The sequence below is a fragment of the Miscanthus floridulus genome, chromosome 15 (genome assembly GCF_019320115.1).
Source record: "Miscanthus floridulus cultivar M001 chromosome 15, ASM1932011v1, whole genome shotgun sequence".
Taxonomy (NCBI): domain Eukaryota; kingdom Viridiplantae; phylum Streptophyta; class Magnoliopsida; order Poales; family Poaceae; genus Miscanthus; species Miscanthus floridulus.
In genome coordinates this window covers 14615592-14634771 of record NC_089594.1, presented here as the reverse complement: position 1 = coordinate 14634771, position 19180 = coordinate 14615592, and the positions used below count along the sequence as shown (strand labels likewise).

The window sequence follows — 19180 nt, the reverse complement described above, 5'->3', positions numbered from 1 at the left end:
AGTTCTTTTTGATAAAAAACTTGGACGAGGAATCAGAACAATTTCAAGACAAGACCCTCCAGTTTCTTGTTCCAAATAGCAAGAGGCTCGGGGGCTACACCCTAGATGGATGTATTTTTTTCTTCAAAAAAGCACACACCAATCGAAGATCCCAAGAAGCGCTACATGGTTTCACTCAGGAAAGCACTCGGACAACGCTTGTTCCTGCTCAGCAAGACCTAAAGGAACAAGATGAGGATTCTAGAGCTCAACCATGAAGTGCTCGGGGGCTTGTCGATACGGGACCCACCGGATACCCCATAAAGCAGGGAGAAGATCTAGTCTAACTAGGATTTCTTTCCCTGTAAACTTAGTAGTAGTATTATTTTATAATCTTACTAGGAACCTCATTGTAAATTGACTAGGACTCTGGCCTCCTGACTATATAAAGGAGGGCGGAGTTCCTAAAGAGAAAGGAGGCAACACAATGCTTTACAATTAATCCAACGCAAAGGCTAACGCCGAACTGGACGTAGGGCTATTACTCGATCACGGTCGAGGGCCCGAACCAGGATAAATCGACTGTCTCTTGCGTTAACCGTCGAGTTCTGCATACACTGAAGCCTGAACAAACTGCCCCGGGTACCCCCGTGGTAGGCTATCGAGGGTGAAACATCGACAATCATGGAGGCCCCTTCAATTCCGGAAGGTGGTAGATCACGTGTGTGACATAAGTTATATATATCATGTACTATATAGCTTCATTGATTCTTTGTAGTCCACCTTCCTTCTGTAGGTGCACGTAGGACGTGGTTGCGAAGAAAAAGCATCCTCTCCTGGTGTCTTTCCCTAGTAATGTCCCCAGTTGAATAGTAGAAGATATAGCTTACCCAAGTTAGAAGTAGAGAACCTCAGTTATCCTCTCTATGCTCCTATTTATCCAGTATAACATGCCATCATACAGTACCATATTAGATGCCAAATTAAATGTCAAACACCGACGTAATATTACCAGGACAACTTATTACCAGGACCAAGAAATGCAACTAGCTTGTGCCACGATGCTGGACTCGACATAGTTGAGGAGGAAGAGCCAAAATCGAAGACTTCACTGCTCAAATTGAAAGCTCATAGATGGAATCAAGGTCATGTCCAGCCAAAACAAAATCCAATAGATAGAATCGAGGTCCTGGAGCGCGAGCAGCCAAATCGATTTGCTGCCACCATGCTCTAGACCCGTGCGCCTGGGTCCCACTACTACAGAAAACTTAACTGAGACTGACAAAAATGATTAACCAAGACGGGCATCCTATTCGCCTCCATGAAAAGGTCACGATTAATCCGGCCTTAACGGAGGCGGTTGGTTGCCCACCTCGGTAAATAAAATAAAAAAACAAAAAAATGAGAACCCATGGACAAGCCCAGCGAGCCCACCCATGGGCCCGTCGACCCATCAATGGGTCCCCACCGTCGTCGCTCACCAGATCCACCACCAGGAGGAGCGCCGCTGCCGGATCTGGCCTCCCAGCCAATGGATCCGGCTTCCCCACCATCGAATCCGCTTGCCGATCCACCGCTTGGGGCGCCTACTTCAGAACCACCGTGCCCCTCCACCGAATCCGACGTGAGGTCACACACCGCCGCGCTGGAGGAGGAGGCCACTCCCCGTGCGGTGAAGGCTTGGATCTGGTCACCTATGCTCGTCGCTGCCTGGATCCGATCGAAGAAGAGTGTGGCCGACGGGGAGGACGATGAGGAGGTGGGCTCATTGGGGATGACACGGATGAGGATGGAGTCGACGAGGGGCATGAGCTCGTGGAAGCGACGGGAGACGTGGAAGCAGCGGCCGAGCCTACGCCGCCGCCGGAGCGTTGTGCCTCCTGCGCCCATCTCGGCCTAGGGTTTGCTGTGTGCGCCGCCGGAGCCTACCGTCCACCTCTGGGGTGCGAGCAGGATGGGGAGGGCATCAGGAGGGGAGGGGAGGGGAGGGGTGGGGAGGGAGGGGACGGGAGAGCGTCGGGTTGGGGATGGGAGGGACCGAGGGAGCGCCGGGCTAGGGACAGGAGGGGATGGGAGGGAGAGACGGATAAGTGAGGGAGAAGTGAGTGAACCCTAACTCCCCTCCTATATATATATAAACCCGATAGTTGGATTGGATATGGGCTTTTTCTGGGCCTTAGGAGTATTAACCGAGGTGGACCTTATAAGAGGCCCACCTCTGAGAATGGAGGTATTTTTGGAGGCGGGCCTCCGTTAATAGATTTTAGGAGGTAGTTGATTGTGATCGCCTTGGTTAATATAAAATGACCGCTTCGGTTAATCCGAGGCATTAACAGAGGCGGTTCAAATGCTTGCCCGCCTCCGAGCCCCTTTGTCAAACACCTCGGTTAAGTTTTATTGTAGTAGTGCCTAGGAGCATGTGAAGCCATGGAAGGCGCTCAACGGCTGGCGTGCTCACGCTCCACGGCCTACGCGCCTCGCGGTTGGCCTGCTCGCGCTGCCCCGCCGCGCCTGTGCCACCGCAGCTGCCGTGCCTCGCTCCTGGCCAGCTTAGGCCACCGCAGCTGCCGCGCCCCGTGGCCTCCACAGCCTACTTGCGCAGCGCCTAGCACGAGCGTGGCTAGGCCAACCACGTAGGCCCCAGCAGCCACGGGCGCAAGCCAAGGGGGAGGGGGCGGGGGGAGGAGGAGGGCGACGAGGAGGGGAGGGGTGGGGGCGCTCGGAGAGAGGGGATGGGAGAGCGTCGGGTTGGGGATGGGAGGGACCGAGGGAGCGCTAGGCTAGGGATGGGAGGGGGACGGGAGGGAGAGAAGGCTAAGTGAGGGAGAAGTGAGTGAACCCTAACTCCCCTCCTGTATATATATAAACCCGATAGTTGGATTGGATATGGGCTTTTTCTGGGCCTTGGGAGTATTAACCGAGGTGGACCTTATAAGAGGCCCGCCTCCAAGAATGGAGGTATTTTTGGAGGCGGACCTCCGTTAATAGATTTTAGGAGGCGATTATTTTTTAACCGCCTCGGTAAATCGATTTTGCGAGGCGATTGATTGTGATCGCCTTGGTTAATAAAAAATGATCGCCTCGGTTAATCCGAGGCATTAACAGAGGCGGTTCAAATGCTTGCCCGCCTCCAAGCCCCTTTGTCAAACACCTCGGTTAAGTTTTATTGTAGTAGTGTCTAGGAGCACGTGAAGCCGTGGAAGGCGCTCAACGGCCGGCGTGCTTGTGCTCCGCGGCCTACGCGCCTCGCGGTTGGCCTGCTCGCACTGCTCCGCCGCGCCCGTGCCACCGCAGCTACCGTGCGTCGCTCCTAGCCAGCTTAGGCCACCGCAGTTGCCGCGCCCCGTGGCCTCCACAGCCTACTCACGCCGCGCCTAGCACGAGCGTGGCTAGGCCAACCGCGTAGGCCCCAGCAGCCACGAGCGCAAGCCAAGGGGGAGGGGGCGCTCGGAGAGAGGGGACGGGAGAGCGTCGGGTTGGGGATGGGAGGGATCGAGGGAGCGCCAGGCTAGGGACGGGAGGGGGACGGGAGGGAGAGACGGCTAAGTGAGGGAGAAGTGAGTGAACCCTAACTCCCTCCTGTATATATATAAACCCAATAGTTGGATTGGATATGGGCTTTTTTTGGGCCTTGGGAGTATTAACCGAGGTGGACCTTATAAGAGGCCCGCCTCCAAGAATGGAGGTATTTTTGGAGGCGGGCCTCCGTTAATAGATTTTAGGAGGCGGTTATTTTTTAACCGCCTCGGTAAATTGATTTTGCGAGGCGGTTGATTGTGATCGCCTTGTTAATAAAAAATGACCGCCTCGGTTAATACTCCCCACGGCCTCCACGGCCTACTCGCGCCACGCCTAGCGCGAGCACGGCTGGGCCAACCGCGCGGGCCCCAGCAGCCATGGGCGCAAGCCGAGGGGAGGGGGCGGGGGAGGAGGAGGGCGACGAGGAGGTGAGGGCTGCCGCCGGGAGCCGCGCCACCCAAACCCTAGCTCGCGCTGGGAAACCCGACGCGAATCTTTCCTCCCTGTGTGCCGCTTTGAGAGATTGAGAAAGAGGCAGGAAACCTTTTCGGGGGCATTGTTGTCTTTTGGTCTACCTGCCTTTTTTTCTTTTTTATTTTGCCCATTTAATCGAACCATTACCAATGGTGTTAGAAAGTAGGGGTAGACGGCGTCTTCGTTTGAAAATAGTGAGGGTAAAATCGCAAAGTTTAAAAAAGAGGAGTAAAATCACCTTTGAGGTTTGGAATAGGGGTAGAAACACCAAAATCTCAAAAAACATAGTGGCAAAAGTACAGCAAAGTATCATCATGGTTGATCGCAAGGAGCAGCAGATTACAACCTGCACACGACACTACGACAGGCAGTAGTAGGCAACTAGCCGACTAGACACCTATTTCGCACTCGAACACTTTATTATTAATTTATTATCAATTTATCATGCAAGAATTAACATGGCAGCAGTGCTAAGTGAACGAAGGAGACATCCACGCCGTCGTCTCCTCGCCGGCGGCAGTGGCACTGGCACCCTCGTCGTCGAGGAGCGAGTCCCGGCATATCGGGCAGGACGAGTGCGCGGACAGCCACGTATCGATGCAGCGGACGTGGAAGCCATGGCGGCACCTGGGGAGCAAGCGCACGGCGTCGCCGTCCGCGAACTCGCCGAGGCAGATGGCGCACTCGGCGCCTGCCTGGGCGCCCGCGGCCTCGGCCCCGCCATACACCGCCACCGGCATCTTCCTGAGCACACTCTTCTTCAGCCCGGCGGGCGGATCGGCCACGGTGTGGGGGCCGCCGCGGCGGCCGCAGTAGTGGAGCGCACACCGGAGTAGGGGGTGGAGATTGAGGGCGCCGACGAGCGCGCAGAGTACCGCGGCCAGGATGAGGCTCGTGTGCGCGTCGAAGAAGCCCGTGGTGGTACTGCTGATCCTTCCTTCGGGCGTCAGCTGGCCCAGGCTCGCCGCCACGGTCAACCCCGACAATGTCGAGTCCAGCAGCGGCGGCGCCGTGGCCGGTGCGGCGGATCCTTGGTCGACGCCGCCGCCGGCGAGGCTGCTGTCGCTGAGCATGCGCATGCCGACGAGATCAAGCTCGAAATCGCTCTGCAGTCTGCACTGCACCTGAGGTGGTTGCACGGATGATTGATTGTGTATATATATATTGTGTTTGATCATACGTATATTTTGGCATGGGATCGATCGAAATCGAATCGATTGCGACGAGGGAACGTACGACGTATCAGGGAGGAATCGGGCTTGAGAGTGAAAGCGCCGCAGTCCTTGCTGCTATTAGCTTTATTTGTGCCTTACGTGTAAGAGATGCTAAGGTAGTGTGGTCGGCAGGCACAGCAGACGACAGCAATGGGCTCCTGTACTGTACGTCGTTAGGCGTGTGCTTATTATTGTCCATGGAGCTGCATGCAAGTTTCCATCAACGATCACTCTTTGGTATTGGTTTGGAAAGAGAAGTCGCCCTCTTGCCCAAAACATCCAAACATAGCATGGAAGCAGTTGGGGCAGCTTTTTAATGCTCATACATACAGTTGATCTTTTTTTTTCGAGAACGTACGTATTTCATTAAGAAGGAAAAATTAGAATACAAAGACTGGCATGCCGTGGCGAGGTGCCAGGCGCCAAGACCGACCCACACGAAATACAACCGGATGTCTACATTTTATGACCCAATTTGCGACTCAAAGCACGGCGCCGAAGCTTCACGTTGTTACCAATGCCAGCAATTGACATCCACACCACCTTATTGCCCCTGCTCGGGTTACAAGCAATCGCACTTGCTCGGCAAGTATGAGAGGTTGAGGACTGCCAATTTAAGCTGGGGTTGTGTGCTCTTGTGAATAGGCAGTGTGGTACTAAGCAACATATAGTGTCATGCAGCTGCCAGTTGGCAAAACTTGTTGAGCTAGCAGTAGTGGGCTGTGGCTCAAGGCCGTGAGGAGAGAGTGGGCCTTTTCTGTGTTTTTACCACCTTGGGCCTTTATTGACTTATGTTGATGTTCTGGAGAATTTCCATTTGTTGCGTGAGAAGTGAAAAGTGGCAACATCTGAGAAGAACGGAAAAGCATCAATAGCTGGCAGAGATTTTACTTCATCTCCTTGAGAACAATAATGGAATGCAGCAGCAACCATTCATATATATACTACACTTGTACTCCACATAAAACCACACGGTATATATCAATCTAGGGGTTTTGCCAAACAAATACATAAAAAGAAAACAAGGTAATTATTAAAATTTCTTTTGCAGACTTGGCTAAATGTCAATGGAGTTGGAGAATCCGAGTTTAAGTTCCAAATTTGGTGCCTAGATGTAGAAGGAATAAATATATGATCGAATATGTTTTTCTGCAATGCAAGGTTAAGCATAGTGGGATTGAGAAAAAAAAATCGGTGCGACTTGGTTGCACCGGCACAAAACCAGGTAGAAGAAAAAAGCGAAGAAACCAAGGTAATTAACTTTTTTTTGCACACTTGGCATACTGTATCCAAGTCAATGGAGTTGGAGTATCCGAGTTTCCAAATTTTGTTCCTAGATGTAGAAGAAAGTGCGAGACTTGCATTGGCTGCATAGGGACAAAAGTAGATACAAAATACACCTGGTTTGCCAGAGACGGCACTTGCATTGGCTGCATAGGGACAAAAGTAGATACAAAATACAGCAAAAAGATGGTGGTCTGCCAGAGAGGGCACATGGGCCCAAATGGGCCTAGAGCGGAAGCAGGCCTCCCGCAATGCCCACCACTTTACGGGCTGGGATGCAAAGGCTTTCGTCAAAGTACCCACTACACAACTTTGGAACGGTCCAAAGATTGCGGCACTAAACCTAGGCTCACACACCACAATTGACATCCACGCTACCTCGCTTCCGTTCGCTGGTCTGGGCTGAAGAAACCAGCCGGCTGGTTTCCCTCTGAGATCACTGTTCATCAAACCAGCCAACAGTGTTTCTCTCTCACACAACCCGTCAGTTTCAACCAAGATTCTGCCAGCCGAACGGGGCCCTCCTTCCCCCGCTCGGGTCACAAGCAATCGCTACTTGCTCGGTCAGTGAGGGGGTCGAGGACTGCCTATTTAAGGTGGGGTTGTACTATATGAGCAGGCAGTGTGGTACTAACCAACAACATATAGGCTGTGTTTAGTTCCTAAAAACTTTCCCAAAAAATGCTACAGTAACCATCACATCAAATTTTGTGATATGTGCATAGAGCATTAAATGTAGACGAAAAAAAACTAATTGCACAGTTTGGTTGGAAATCGCGAGACGAACGTTTTGAGCCTAATTAGTCCATGATTGAATACTAATTGCTAAATAAAAACGAAAATGCTACGGTAGCCAAATTTCCAAAATTCACGAACTAAACACAGTCATAGTTTCATGCATGCCAGGTGCTAGTTGGCAAAGCCTGTTGTTGAGCTAGCTGTGGGCTGTGGCTGAAGGACGTGAGGAGAGAGTGGGTCTTTTTCTGTTATTTTTGTCGCCTTTGGGCCTTTATTGACTTTTTGTTGATGTTCTGAATTTTTTTTTGTGTGTTTCCTCTTACCTAAGAAGTGGAAAGTGGTAGCATCTGAGAAGCAAGGAAGAGCATTAGCAGCTGGCAGAGATTCTACATCATCTCCGTGACAACAATAATCAAATGCAGCAGCAACAATTCATTTTTATACTGCACTTGTAAGTTGTAATCCATACAAACCACTTTTGTTCAAAAGAATCCACATAAACCATAGGGTATAGATCCTGAGCCGGTCATCTACACAGAGGGCCTGGAAAAAGCTCCTAAGTTTATAGTATAGAACTAAGAGTGTCTACTCCGACGGTTTCTTCCTGGCATCTACAAAGAGGAAGGACAACTGAGATCACAAGATCTTATAGCGTGTTTGGCAACATCAAGATTATTGATTATAGAGGTAGATTATATAGTATAGGGGTTGTCAAACAAATACTTAAAAAGAAAACAAGGTAATTATAATTTCCTTTTCAGACTTGGCTAACGGTTAATAGAGTTAGGATCTGAGTTTCCAAATTTGGTGCCTAGATGTTGTGGCAGAACGCCTCTAATCTAATGCCTCCTAAGAGTGCTCGTCTTCCATTAGACACGAAGCACTCAAGGGAGAACACCAAATTACACGGTCCCATCGGGCACACCCCAGGGAAGAACCCGAAAATCCACCTTTTTGCTATCAGGATCACAAATGAGAGAATAAAGCTTACAACATTTAACCATTTCTTACATCACTTTTAGTACAACATCAGAGTATAATATTTATTATTATAACAGTGAAATGTAATCATATTATCAGAGTTATGAATAATTTAATGTAACAGCGGAATATAAACATATGATCAGAATTACAGCGGAAATAAATAGATATTCATGGCATGATGAAGCATTGGTATATAAGCTATGACAACAGATTATAAAGCTTGCATTTATAGAAACATTTGGTGAGGGTTATAAATAAAAACTACGATCGCAGCGTAAAGAAATCCTCGTTGAGCCTACCAGGAGGTATCCACACAAGGGTCAGCTCTAGCATCCACCAGTCACCTGCAACAGGGGGAATAAAACCCTGAGTACTCAATTGTACTCAGCAAGACTTACCCGACAGGAGAAAAGAAAAGACTCCAAGGATATGTAAGGCTATCTGGCTTGCGGGTTTATTGCATCTGCAGGAGCAATACTAAAAGTGTGTCCTTATATTTGATTTTTATTAGCAGTACGTTAGTTCATTAACTAACCATTCTATGTAAGCACATGTACTACTTTCAAGCAGATGGTAAGCAATCAGATTTCCTTTTTCTATTCCATCTTTCATCTTTCAGTTCTTACTACGGTGCTAGGCATAAGACAAGCCGTATCGACTCAACGGCGATTCGCGAACCAATGTCCCCAACTGGGTATCTCGAAAACACACACCCCGCTTATACCCAAGGCACAAGCAGGACCAACTCATCACTCTCCTGTTCTGGGGCCCTAGGTCCCCGTCCAAACTGGGACTCCAAGCCCCCATCCCTGAGTCCCGGACTTAGTACGGTGTAAGGACCTCCTCCACCAAAAACAAAACCCTGACAGTCGGTCCGGAAAGAGCTGAAACCCACGACAAGAGAGCAACAAGTCTTTCAAGCGCCCATACCCAAGTATGTGCTCGGGATAATAAATCTGTGACTTGCCTCGATGGCTTATGCAACGACCGGTCCTTAACCGACACAGACAGGGAAAGCAGTGTAACCAAGCCATGTCCCGCGTCCACGGCGACACAACCTCTTACACCCACCAATACCCAGACCATATCTCTGTCCGGTCACAATTTTTTTTCCACCATTTTTATATTTTCCAAGTGATAATAATCGAATAATATATATTTCCTATCTCTCGCGAGTGACAGGCAATCACTCGACTTCTACCGGAGTCCTGTAGCATAGCAATCTACACGATCCTGTCATACTAGTAAGACTCATAGGATAAAGATATATATATGCAAGTGGGTTTCATTCAACTCCTTAAAACTTAATGCACAAATATAATTTAAACTGCAGAAAAGTAGGGGTTATGCACCAGGGCTTGCCTGGGTAAGATATATATTAAAAAGTTAGTATCTGCATCTTCAGATCATCCACCATCAGCTGAATAACAAGCCTATTGCATCATCTCCTAGAGAGAATACCATTACACCACCTTCGGATTCCCAATCATCCTTCACTTGATCCGTTGATCCATTATCGTACCTATATGATATGCATTGATGCAAATGCACATATGTAAATAACCAACGATAGACGAAATGCTTAGAAATCCGATAACGCATCACAAGCTAACGCGATGCTCTAACACGGGTCTCCGTATCCATGTTGTCGAATAAGACGTTACTTTCCAACAATTATTTTAGTTATATAAACCAAGGTTGTTTCTTTATTTCTATTGTATCAATTTAATCTTTATTCGCAATAGGACATCATTATCTATTTAGCAAACTAATTATTCCGGAGCTACAAAAATTACAGTGAGCAGCTAATAATATTAGTAATTTACTGTAAAATTTTTAGAGCTAACACTATCACCGATTTATCACGAAAATTCCTACAAGTTCATATTTTTACAATATTAAGTACCTCTAATTAATTATATAGCTTCCAAGAATATTATCAAACTATATGAACAAAATATACTAACAGGTAAATTATGATTTTAGAAGATTAACAAAATTAGTAACACATTTTTATGATTTTTCTACATTTTATTTTCAATTTTTGAAGAGCACTGATTTAACAAAACAATGAAAAACAACACAATAGATACAGGCCGGAACGGCCTAGCTCGGCCCGCAGGCGCGTGCTGGCGCGAGTGGCCCAGACGCGGAAGCGGTGCACGGCCGGCCTAGGCGTAGGCAACCAGCCGGCCCAGCGCGCGGGCGAGCGCGGCCAGAGGCCTAGGTGGGGGCGCGCGCAGCCATCGCGGGGACGGGCACGAGCGGCCCAGCGCGACACGGCCCAATAGGCACGTGCGCGGCCCAGGCGGCAGTGGCGACGGCAATTTGCGAAACGGCCCCTAGACTATCTTAAATTTAACCCATGGTACTCTAGTCACTATTCATGCGAGTCATTGACTTTGCATAGAGCACCCTGGAAATATTTTATTCTCACCATCTCACCCTTATCTCCATCAAAATAGAGCATGGCAGGGGACAACCGGTCGGCGGCAGAATCAGGCCGTGCGCTCGTCGACGGTGGTGGGGAAGCGGCTCCACGGCTTGCCCGATGCTGGGCGCACCCGCAGGAGGACGCGGCTCGGCCAGAGCAGAAGCAAGGTGCCCCCGCCACGTGCACCGACGCCTGGGACCGGGCGGCACCGTGGTGAGGGCGCACCGGTGGCGAGGCTGGGGTGGTTCGCGCGCGGAGGTGGAGTGGGTCATGGGGGCGGCGTGGTGCTGTGGACGTCACGGCCGCAGGTGCGGGCCGCTACGGCGATGGGGCGCACCACCGGCCCCAGGCACCAGGCGACCGGCGCAGATGGCGGCGGGGCGGCGACGACGCCTGGGAGGGGCGGCGCCGGGGGTAGAACAGCGGTTCCAGCGCGGCAGGGCGGCTCCGGCGGCGCGGCCTTGGTGGGGTGGAGCAGTGCGGGGTCGCGGTCCTGTCGGGCGTGGCAGTCGTGCGGCCACGACGAAACACGGCGCGGGGAGTGCGCTCGCGCAGGGGGAAGGCCGACACGGGCGGGCGTGAGACGCGGCGGCGTGGGAGAGGAAGCGAAGAGCCACGCGCGGCCTCTGGCAACGGCGATGGCGGCACGGCCAAGGCGGTGCTGCAGGACAGCGGGCGTGGCGTAGTTCGGAGACGGAGGAGACGCTTGAGAAGGACGGCGCGGCGGCACGCGACTTGCGGCGGCTCGGGATGCGCGGCAACGGCGTCCCGACGAAGAAGGCAAGCAGAGATGGGGGAGAGGAGGGCGAGCCAGAGCTGTGGCTGTGGTCTAGCACGGCGAAGGGAAGGGGCGGCACGACAATGGGGCGTGCGCGAGCAGTGCGAGAAACAGCAGCGGAAAAGAGGGGAAAAGGAAGAGACAGGTCTGACATGACTTGACTCGCCCTGGAAAACACTCAAGGCAGAGGCAGGCAGAGGCCACAGGAAAAACAAGGAGACGCGTGCGGGCTCGGTTACTTCTTAAACACGACGGCAGGACGGCCTGGCCCAACGTGGCCGGTAGGGCGTGCCGGTTGGCACGGACAAGACCGCGACCGCAGAGACAAGCAAGGCAGGCATTGAAAAGCAGGCGCTCAAGCGAGAGCGGGAAAAGAAAAAGGATCTGCTGCTGCTTGAATACTCGGTGCGACTGTGACATAAAAATATCGGACGCGATGCAAGCGAGGGAGAGAAGGACAGGGGCATAGGCAACGGACACGCCGTGGTGCAGAGCAATGCAGAGCCACGACGAGAGACGTGACGGTAATAAATGCTATGAAACGAGTATGTTGTACGCCCAAAAAATAAACGAAGCTGCTGCGCTCTCTTCGCCCTGTTCGCTTGGCTTATAAGCCGTATTTTTTCAGCCAACGAACAGTATTTTTCTCTCACAATAAATCAGCCAACAATATTTTCAGCCATAACTTATCAGTCAAGCGAACATGACAATATTACTGATTGCCCCAAGACATCTCCTATTTCCAAGGGTCGTGGTAAGGCAGTCCGCCTCTAGAACAGAGGTTACTGCCTGACATGGTTAGCCTTACGAACCTCCGTAAAATTTATTTCTAGGGATGGATCGTTTACTAGGCATCAATTCTCCATTTAAAGGGGGTGGCTGTCACTTCCAAACCGCTTTGAAAAAAATCTAGATGCCTCCATGAAATGAAATTCATTTTTATATGCAGTAGTATGCTATCTTTCTAGGTGAAGATCATGTAATTTGTAGTAGTATTGAATGTCGTGGCAGAAAAGTAGCTTATATTCTGAATTACTACCAATGAGCCATCTAAAAAAAATTGTCACCACTACACAAATATTGTTTACAGCAGGCACCAATTTTCTTACATCGACGAATCACATAAGAAATTGCCCCCTGACTAGGACAAGGAGCATTGTAGCTCATGAACCTCCCCTGGAAATCCATCTTTAGGGATGGTTCCATTAAGAAAACTGTCCATGTGTCGTTTTATTAAGAGAAACGCATCTGAAAATGCCATTTCCAGGGTCAGTCTTATTAAGAGAACAACCCTTAGAAATTGGATGTCCTTTCTAATGGTGGTCCTCTTCAATATATAATCCTCCTTTGATTTGATGTAGTAGCAAAAATATACAACTCTACACATTGTTGTCATCTCAATAATAGAGTTGTCGTCACTATCCAATTTTTAACAAATTGATCAAGAGTCATGGCGATAGATTGTCACTACCGGTAACAATATCCACCTCTAAATTTGGTGCCTAGATTAGAATGAGCAGGTGAAAGTGAGAAATTCAAAAAGGCTTGGTTGCAAAGGGACAAAAGTAGTTAGAAAAAAAAAACAACCAAAGGGACAAGACCAGATAGAGAAACTAACAATAACCGCCTCTAAATTGGGTGCCTAGATATTGAATGAATATAGTATGATATCTAATATGTTTTCTGCAATGTTAAGCACGTGAAAATGAGAATGGTTGCAAAGGGATAAAAGTAGATAGAAAAAAGCAAAAAGATGGTAGCCTACCAGAGAGGGCATATGGGCCCTAGTGGACTAGAGTGCGGTGGCTTGTTACCACTACATAACTTGGAATTGGCAGGCCACCAGACCCAAGCCTATCCACGACAATCGGCATCCACAACACCTTAATACTCCGCATAGGTTACAAGCAATCGCTACTTGCTCGGTGAGCGAGGGGTTGAGGATTTGACTATTTAAGGTGGGGTTGTGCTCTATGAACAAGCAGTGTGGTACTATAAGCACCAACTATATATGTCCATGCAGCCCGCAGTCCGACGACACGGCCCGAAGCACGGTTTTTTTTGGCCTGGCTCAAGCATGGCACGGCCCGGTATTGTGTGGGCCCGGGCCGGCATGGCCCGATGCACAGGGCTGTGCCTGGGCCGCACCCAGGCACGTGGGCTGGCACAGCACGGCCCGCAAAATAGATTCAGCCCGGTGACAGCCCGATGTTTTTTCCCAAGGCAGGCTTTCTACTTCCTAACAAGCCAACATGATCGGTTCTAAGGCCCAATGCCATATGGCCCAATACATATACAACTTCCTCGTACAGCAGCCATAAATCGACGCCGCGCTCGTGCGTTGACGCCGCTTCACCTCTCCTTCGCGATTCGCGACTCCGCCCAAATCGGCCGCCGCTTCCTACCTCGCCTCCACCGTCCTGCCACGTCTACCTCGCCTCATCAGCCGCAAGCTCCTCCCCGAGGTCCGCGCGACGCCCTATTGCTCGCCGCCATGGCGCCATCTCCAGCAGTCTACCCTCCCCGCTCGTCTCCTTCCCTCCTTCCCTTCTCCCCGCGAATCTCCGGCATGGGCGACGCCGCAGCCCCGCCGTTGGAGCGCGCTGCTCGCGGATCTGATGCCCGCCGCCACCGACGCGGCCTCGACCTCGAGCGCCACCATGCTCTCTTCCCCCTGCTCAACCAGGCCTCGGGCTGGCCTGGACTCCTCGACGGGCCGTGCTTTTCGAGCTAGCCCGGCCCAAAAATCGGCGCAGCAGGCCGTGCCTGGGCCGCTGGACAGGCACGAGGCCTGCTTGGGCATGGCCCGGGAGGCACGACGTGCCGTGCCGGCCCGACCCCCACCAGGTAGTGCTTTCACCGGGCCCAGGCCGTGTCGCGCCAGGCTGGTCCGATGGACATCTATAGCACCAACATACACTGTTGTGCATGGCTGCATGCCAGCTGCCTCTTGGCAAAGCTTGTTGCCGAATGAGCTAGCTGTGAACTGTGGGTGAAGGTGAGGAGAGAGTGAGCCTTTTCTGTGATTTGGTCGCCTTGGGCCTTCGTTTGGAACGCATATTGCCATAGCAAATGCTTTTGGGCCACTTTCTTGGAAAAAAAAGGCGCTACGGCCATGAGCGGTGTAGACATGACCTAGTGAATCCAGGTTGTTCGTGAGCTTGCAATAAAAACAGAAAATAATTTGGGGGCAAGAATGAAAGACAATAATGGATAAGGCTATATGCTCCAAATTAAAGGCTCAAGGGTTTGTCTATTCTGTATTTGGGTGAAAACATTCCCCTTCACACTTGATTTTTTTTCTTTCTTTTCCTTTATTCTTCCTATACTAAATAGTATGTATAGAAGGGAATAAGCGTGCATAGAAGGGAAGATTCGGGTGAAAGTCTTGTCTCCCATAGCTCATTTTTAATTACATTAAATTTATGCTAGAATTTATGATCAACTTGTACTAGAGTTATTTTGATTATTTTCATATAGTTTTTCAGCAGAGTTGGTGTAAATAAAATTCGGATATGAGAAAGGAATACCTTATCCAATTTGTACAACATCTTTAATCTGAACGTGGAACTCCTCTAAAACACCTGAATTTTTCTTCTAATGACGTACTCATGAAAATCAGGTGTAGGACAGACCTTTTCACAGGGAGTGATATAGCAAAACTATTTTGAATTTATTACTAACTTAGATAATTTCAATCTGTATACTAGGGTCTAGGGAAAGAGGTGGACATTTTTATGAAATTAAACAAAAAAGAATCAAGACTACTTGTCCATGCTCATCCTGTGAAGAGAAGGGATATCAATTAAGACCTTGTTTGGATGTAGTTAGATTTGCATCGATCCACATGTGTTAGGATGGATTGGAGTGGAACTTAAACTAAATTCCACCTCAATCCACTACAACACATGTGGATTGAAGTGAATCTGACAACATCCATATAAGACCTAATGTGGAATTATGTGCCGAGGAATGGCCATCATAGGTAAGGGGAGAAATCTTAAAAAATCAAGGAAACAAACAAATAACAAATCGAAGTGACAAAGACGTTGCTAGATTGCACCCACCAGCTCCTTGCCGTTTCATAAAAAATGTCAATCCTTTATCTTACATGTGCAATAAGACCTAAAAAAACATAGCAAAACATTTTAGGAAGGAAAAAGTCCAAACTACTCCCAAATTTGGCATATGTCCAGGTAACCCCAAAACTAACATTTGATTCAATTTACACTCTCCAACTATTTTAGTTGGTCTAGTTTACCCCTTAATAGGATGATTTGTTATTTTTGTTTCTCCATGTATAAGTTGAGTTTTAATATCAAACAATATGTGAGGTGATAGATGACATCATAAGTTATGTTAGAAAAATATATCTTAAATTTTCACCACAATTTTGATAGCTTAGGAAATTTAGTAATAAATTAACGCTAGAGATACAATGTCATAGAAAACATAATGATGAAAAATTCATAATGTGTCTTTCCAACACAAAATATGATCTCCTCTATCAACTCACAAAATTTGAAATTAAAACACAATTTGCACATAGAGAAACAAAAATGAAAAATCTTTTTAAGGTGTAAATTGGACCAATTGAAATAGTTGGAGGAGGTAAATTGAACTAAAATGTTAGCTTAGGGATTATCTAGACATAGACCAAATTTGAGAGGAGTAATTTGGACTTTTTCCTTCTACAACACAGTGACGTGTTTTGCACTGTAGCCCCTACGAAAATACAAGAAACTGCAAACCATAGACGACCCTTTGCGCTTGGCACTATGTCTCTTCCCCTGCCACCGTTGTTGCCTCGCCGTCGCCGTCGCCGTAGCTGGCGTGCCGACCCTGCTGGATCAGGAGCGAGTTCCTGCACGTCGGGCAAGACGGGTGCGTGGCCAGCCACTGATCGATGCACTGCACGTGGAAGCCGTGGTGGCACCTCGGGAGCACGCGCACCCTCTCGCCGTCGTCGAACTCGACGAGGCAACTCGCACAGTCGGTCGCCGACGCGCCGGGCTTGGCCTCGTACACCACCACGGGTATCCTCCTCAGCTCCCTCTTCTTCAGCCCGGTACCAGTGGCTGGACCACCGGCAGCCGTAGCGGTGGCGGCGGCAGGTGCAGGTGGTGCCACGGTGAGGGCGGTGCGCCCCAAGTCGAGCACGAGGCAGTAATGAGTGATGGAGTTCAGGCCGAGCGCGCAGACGAGGACGCAGAGCAGCGCGGCGAGGATGATGACCATGTCGGCGTCGAAGCCAGCGTCGCTCCCAGCTGCTCCGGCCGCTGGCTGCAGCTGGGCCTCGCCGACCATCCCCGCCGCCGCCGCTGGCGTGACGAGCAGCGGCGGCGCCGACGGTGGGGCGGCTGTCGTTGAGCACGCGCATGGCGTTGATAGCGCGCGCGCCTCTGTGTGATGCACGGTGGTGTGTCTCGCTAGGAGTCCCTCTGCACCTGAGGTTTTGCACGGATCATACTGAAACACGTTACGTTGCTGCTTTTGCAGCAGGGTCATCTATGCGTGTCACGTCGTTTTGCCTTGCATCGCATGCAGCCGCGAAAGTGACATCGAAAGCGTCTGGAGTTGCATCTCTCTCTCTCTCGTATTAGGAGGAGCTTTGTGCCTTCCGTGTAAGCAACGCTAAGGAAGCGTGGTCGGCAGTCACACCACTGGCTACTGTCGTTGTTTGTACTACTTGCCCAACAAAAGGCTATTGGATCGATCGTTCGTGCTACTGAAAGAGAGGGCACCTCTTCCCCAAAACACCCAACAAAACATGGAAGCAGTTGCAAACACTTTCCTAGCTACTCATACAATTCCTCCATCGTTCTCTCTTAATCTTTTGATACACTTCCAGCAATCTATATCTCTTATAAAGCTAACCCCCACTACAAGTATCTCAACATGCAAGACATCTACATCATCCTCTACTAACTATCCACATCATCTCTCACTAATTACCATGTCATTCCACTAATTTCTAACCTTTTAATTGCAAGCTATGCACATGCATCATCTCCACTCAATTTCATTCCAAATTCTTTGCAATTCCGGCGGCAACGAGCAGGGTATCTTCTAGATATTATATATATCACTACTAGAGAACATACTTCAGAACGATGTCCCAATTTAGCATTAGCCTCGGCATTTTTTGCCCCCGAGACCAAATGACCCTTTAGTCCCGGTTGGTAATACCAACCGGGACTAAAGGTCCCTGCCCAACGGTCCTCCGCGGGGCAGAGATCTTTAGTCCCGGCTGGTATTACCAACCGGGACTAAAGATTTTAGTCCCGGTTTGGGTGATGCCCCGGGAATAAAGATTAATCTTTAGTCCCGGTTTGGACCCCTAACCGGGACTAATTATCCCGGCCTATAATTCAGCTCATTTTTTCCTCCCCGAGCCCGAGCCATTGCATTCAAACTCACTGCCTCTGTTCTTCAGCTTGCTGTTGTTCTTGCTCTCTCCCCCTCTATTGGTGTTGCTCTTCGATTTTGGAGGTAAGAAACTTAATCCTCTTATGTTTTGTCAGTAGCTTATCTCATTTTGCGATGTAGATGCATGTGTAACTTTATATGTTGGACTTTATTATGATTTTATATGTCATTTTTAGCTCAAAATCACATGATGATTTGCATATATGTCTGGATAAACAAAAGTTAAATTAGTTCATCAAAATCACGCCTCGCTCATCCTCGCTGGAGCACGCGCCATCCTCGTCCCCGGTGGCTTACGTGATCTTAGAATTAATTTTTCCATGAAATGAAAAACTTAGAAAATTGTTAGAAAATTATAGAAAATCCGTACTAGTTGAACTTGCGGACCGTGTTCATCTCGGCGAGCATGTTCTCTGCCGAACGGTAACGGACGTCAAGGAGGAGCTTTGATTCTACGAGGGAGAGCGGCAACGGTCGTGGAAGACCGTGTTCTCTTTCTCGTAGAATCGGAGCTCTTCCTTGGCCAAGTACGGTGCCGTCCGGTGGAGAAATGCTCGCGAGATGATCATGTAAGCAAGGTCAACTAGTACGGATGGTTATTTATTGAAACATGTGAAATCCGTACTAGTTTAGGTTAAATATATCATTTTAGAAAATATGAAATTTACACTAGTTTGCAAAAAATAAGTATAGAAAGTAGATGACAACTGGTACCAGATCCTCGGCTTCTCGTTCGGTTGCGAAACGACTGAGGCCAGAACTCCCTCTCATTATCTGCGGCAAATGTAAGCAGAAGATTGTGATGGAGTACCGAGTCAAGAGACAGGGACCCAACAAGGGTCGTGTTTTCTACAAGTGCCCGGATCGCGATGTGAGTTTCTTACGCATTTTTTATTTATGGCTAATTGACCTGCTTTTCTTGAATATTTTTGACTAAATATTTTTTGGCTTTAATTTCAGTGGGAGGGCAATGGATGCGATGGTTGGTACTGGGAGGAAGATTATGCTACATACGTGCAGAATTTGGGTGCGCTTGGGGGTAGCGGCTGCTGCTGATGAGTCAGTGAGCCAGCAGGAGAAGCTTATTGATATTCAACAGAAGAATGATTTGTCTGTTTTAGTTGCGTACGATCACGAAATAATTATGTTACTGAAGTGTATTGTAGTTTTAGTTTGTTTAGTGATAGTTGGGATTGCTTACGTTGTAGCCAGGCTTAGCTAATTAATCAACCGTGTGTGTGTCATTTATATTGTGTAATAAAATACTTAATTATGTTTAAGGTTTTCATAATTTGTCATGTAATACAGATTATGTTACGCCATTGGATGTACAATGCCGATCGCCGC

At 49.1% G+C, this 19180-nt stretch overlaps 2 protein-coding genes and 1 pseudogene across 2 annotated transcripts; all 3 read right to left on the bottom strand.

The window, feature by feature from the left end:
- Positions 1–4269: 4269 nt before the first annotated feature.
- Positions 4270–5122, bottom strand: LOC136509464 (RING-H2 finger protein ATL74-like). Its single transcript, XM_066504254.1, has one exon. It carries the CDS (start codon positions 5049–5051, stop codon positions 4443–4445), a length of 609 nt encoding a protein of 202 aa, XP_066360351.1. The 5' UTR covers positions 5052–5122; the 3' UTR covers positions 4270–4442.
- Positions 5123–10894: 5772 nt separating this feature from the next.
- LOC136507050 (uncharacterized) lies at positions 10895–14207 on the bottom strand. The gene is made up of 2 exons (XM_066501902.1): positions 13923–14207; positions 10895–11287 (listed from the first exon to the last, which is right to left on the bottom strand). Exons 1-2 carry the CDS (start codon positions 14205–14207, stop codon positions 10895–10897), a joined length of 678 nt encoding a protein of 225 aa, XP_066357999.1.
- Positions 14208–15485: 1278 nt separating this feature from the next.
- Positions 15486–16912, bottom strand: LOC136507049 (RING-H2 finger protein ATL74-like; annotated as a pseudogene).
- Between the last annotated feature and the right edge of the window lie 2268 nt (positions 16913–19180).

Bases quoted from the DNA above. Each gene is read 5' to 3' on its own strand.
- LOC136509464 (XM_066504254.1), bottom strand. From the start codon at position 5,051: ATGCGCATGCTCAGCGACAGCAGCCTCGCCGGCGGCGGCGTCGACCAA.
- LOC136507050 (XM_066501902.1), bottom strand. From the start codon at position 14,207: ATGCCCAAGCAGGCCTCGTGCCTGTCCAGCGGCCCAGGCACGGCCTGC. The intron at 11,288-13,922 runs GTAGACTGCTGG...GCTGTCCTGCAG, and splicing joins GAAGGAGACGAGCGGGGAGG to CACCGCCTTGGCCGTGCCGC.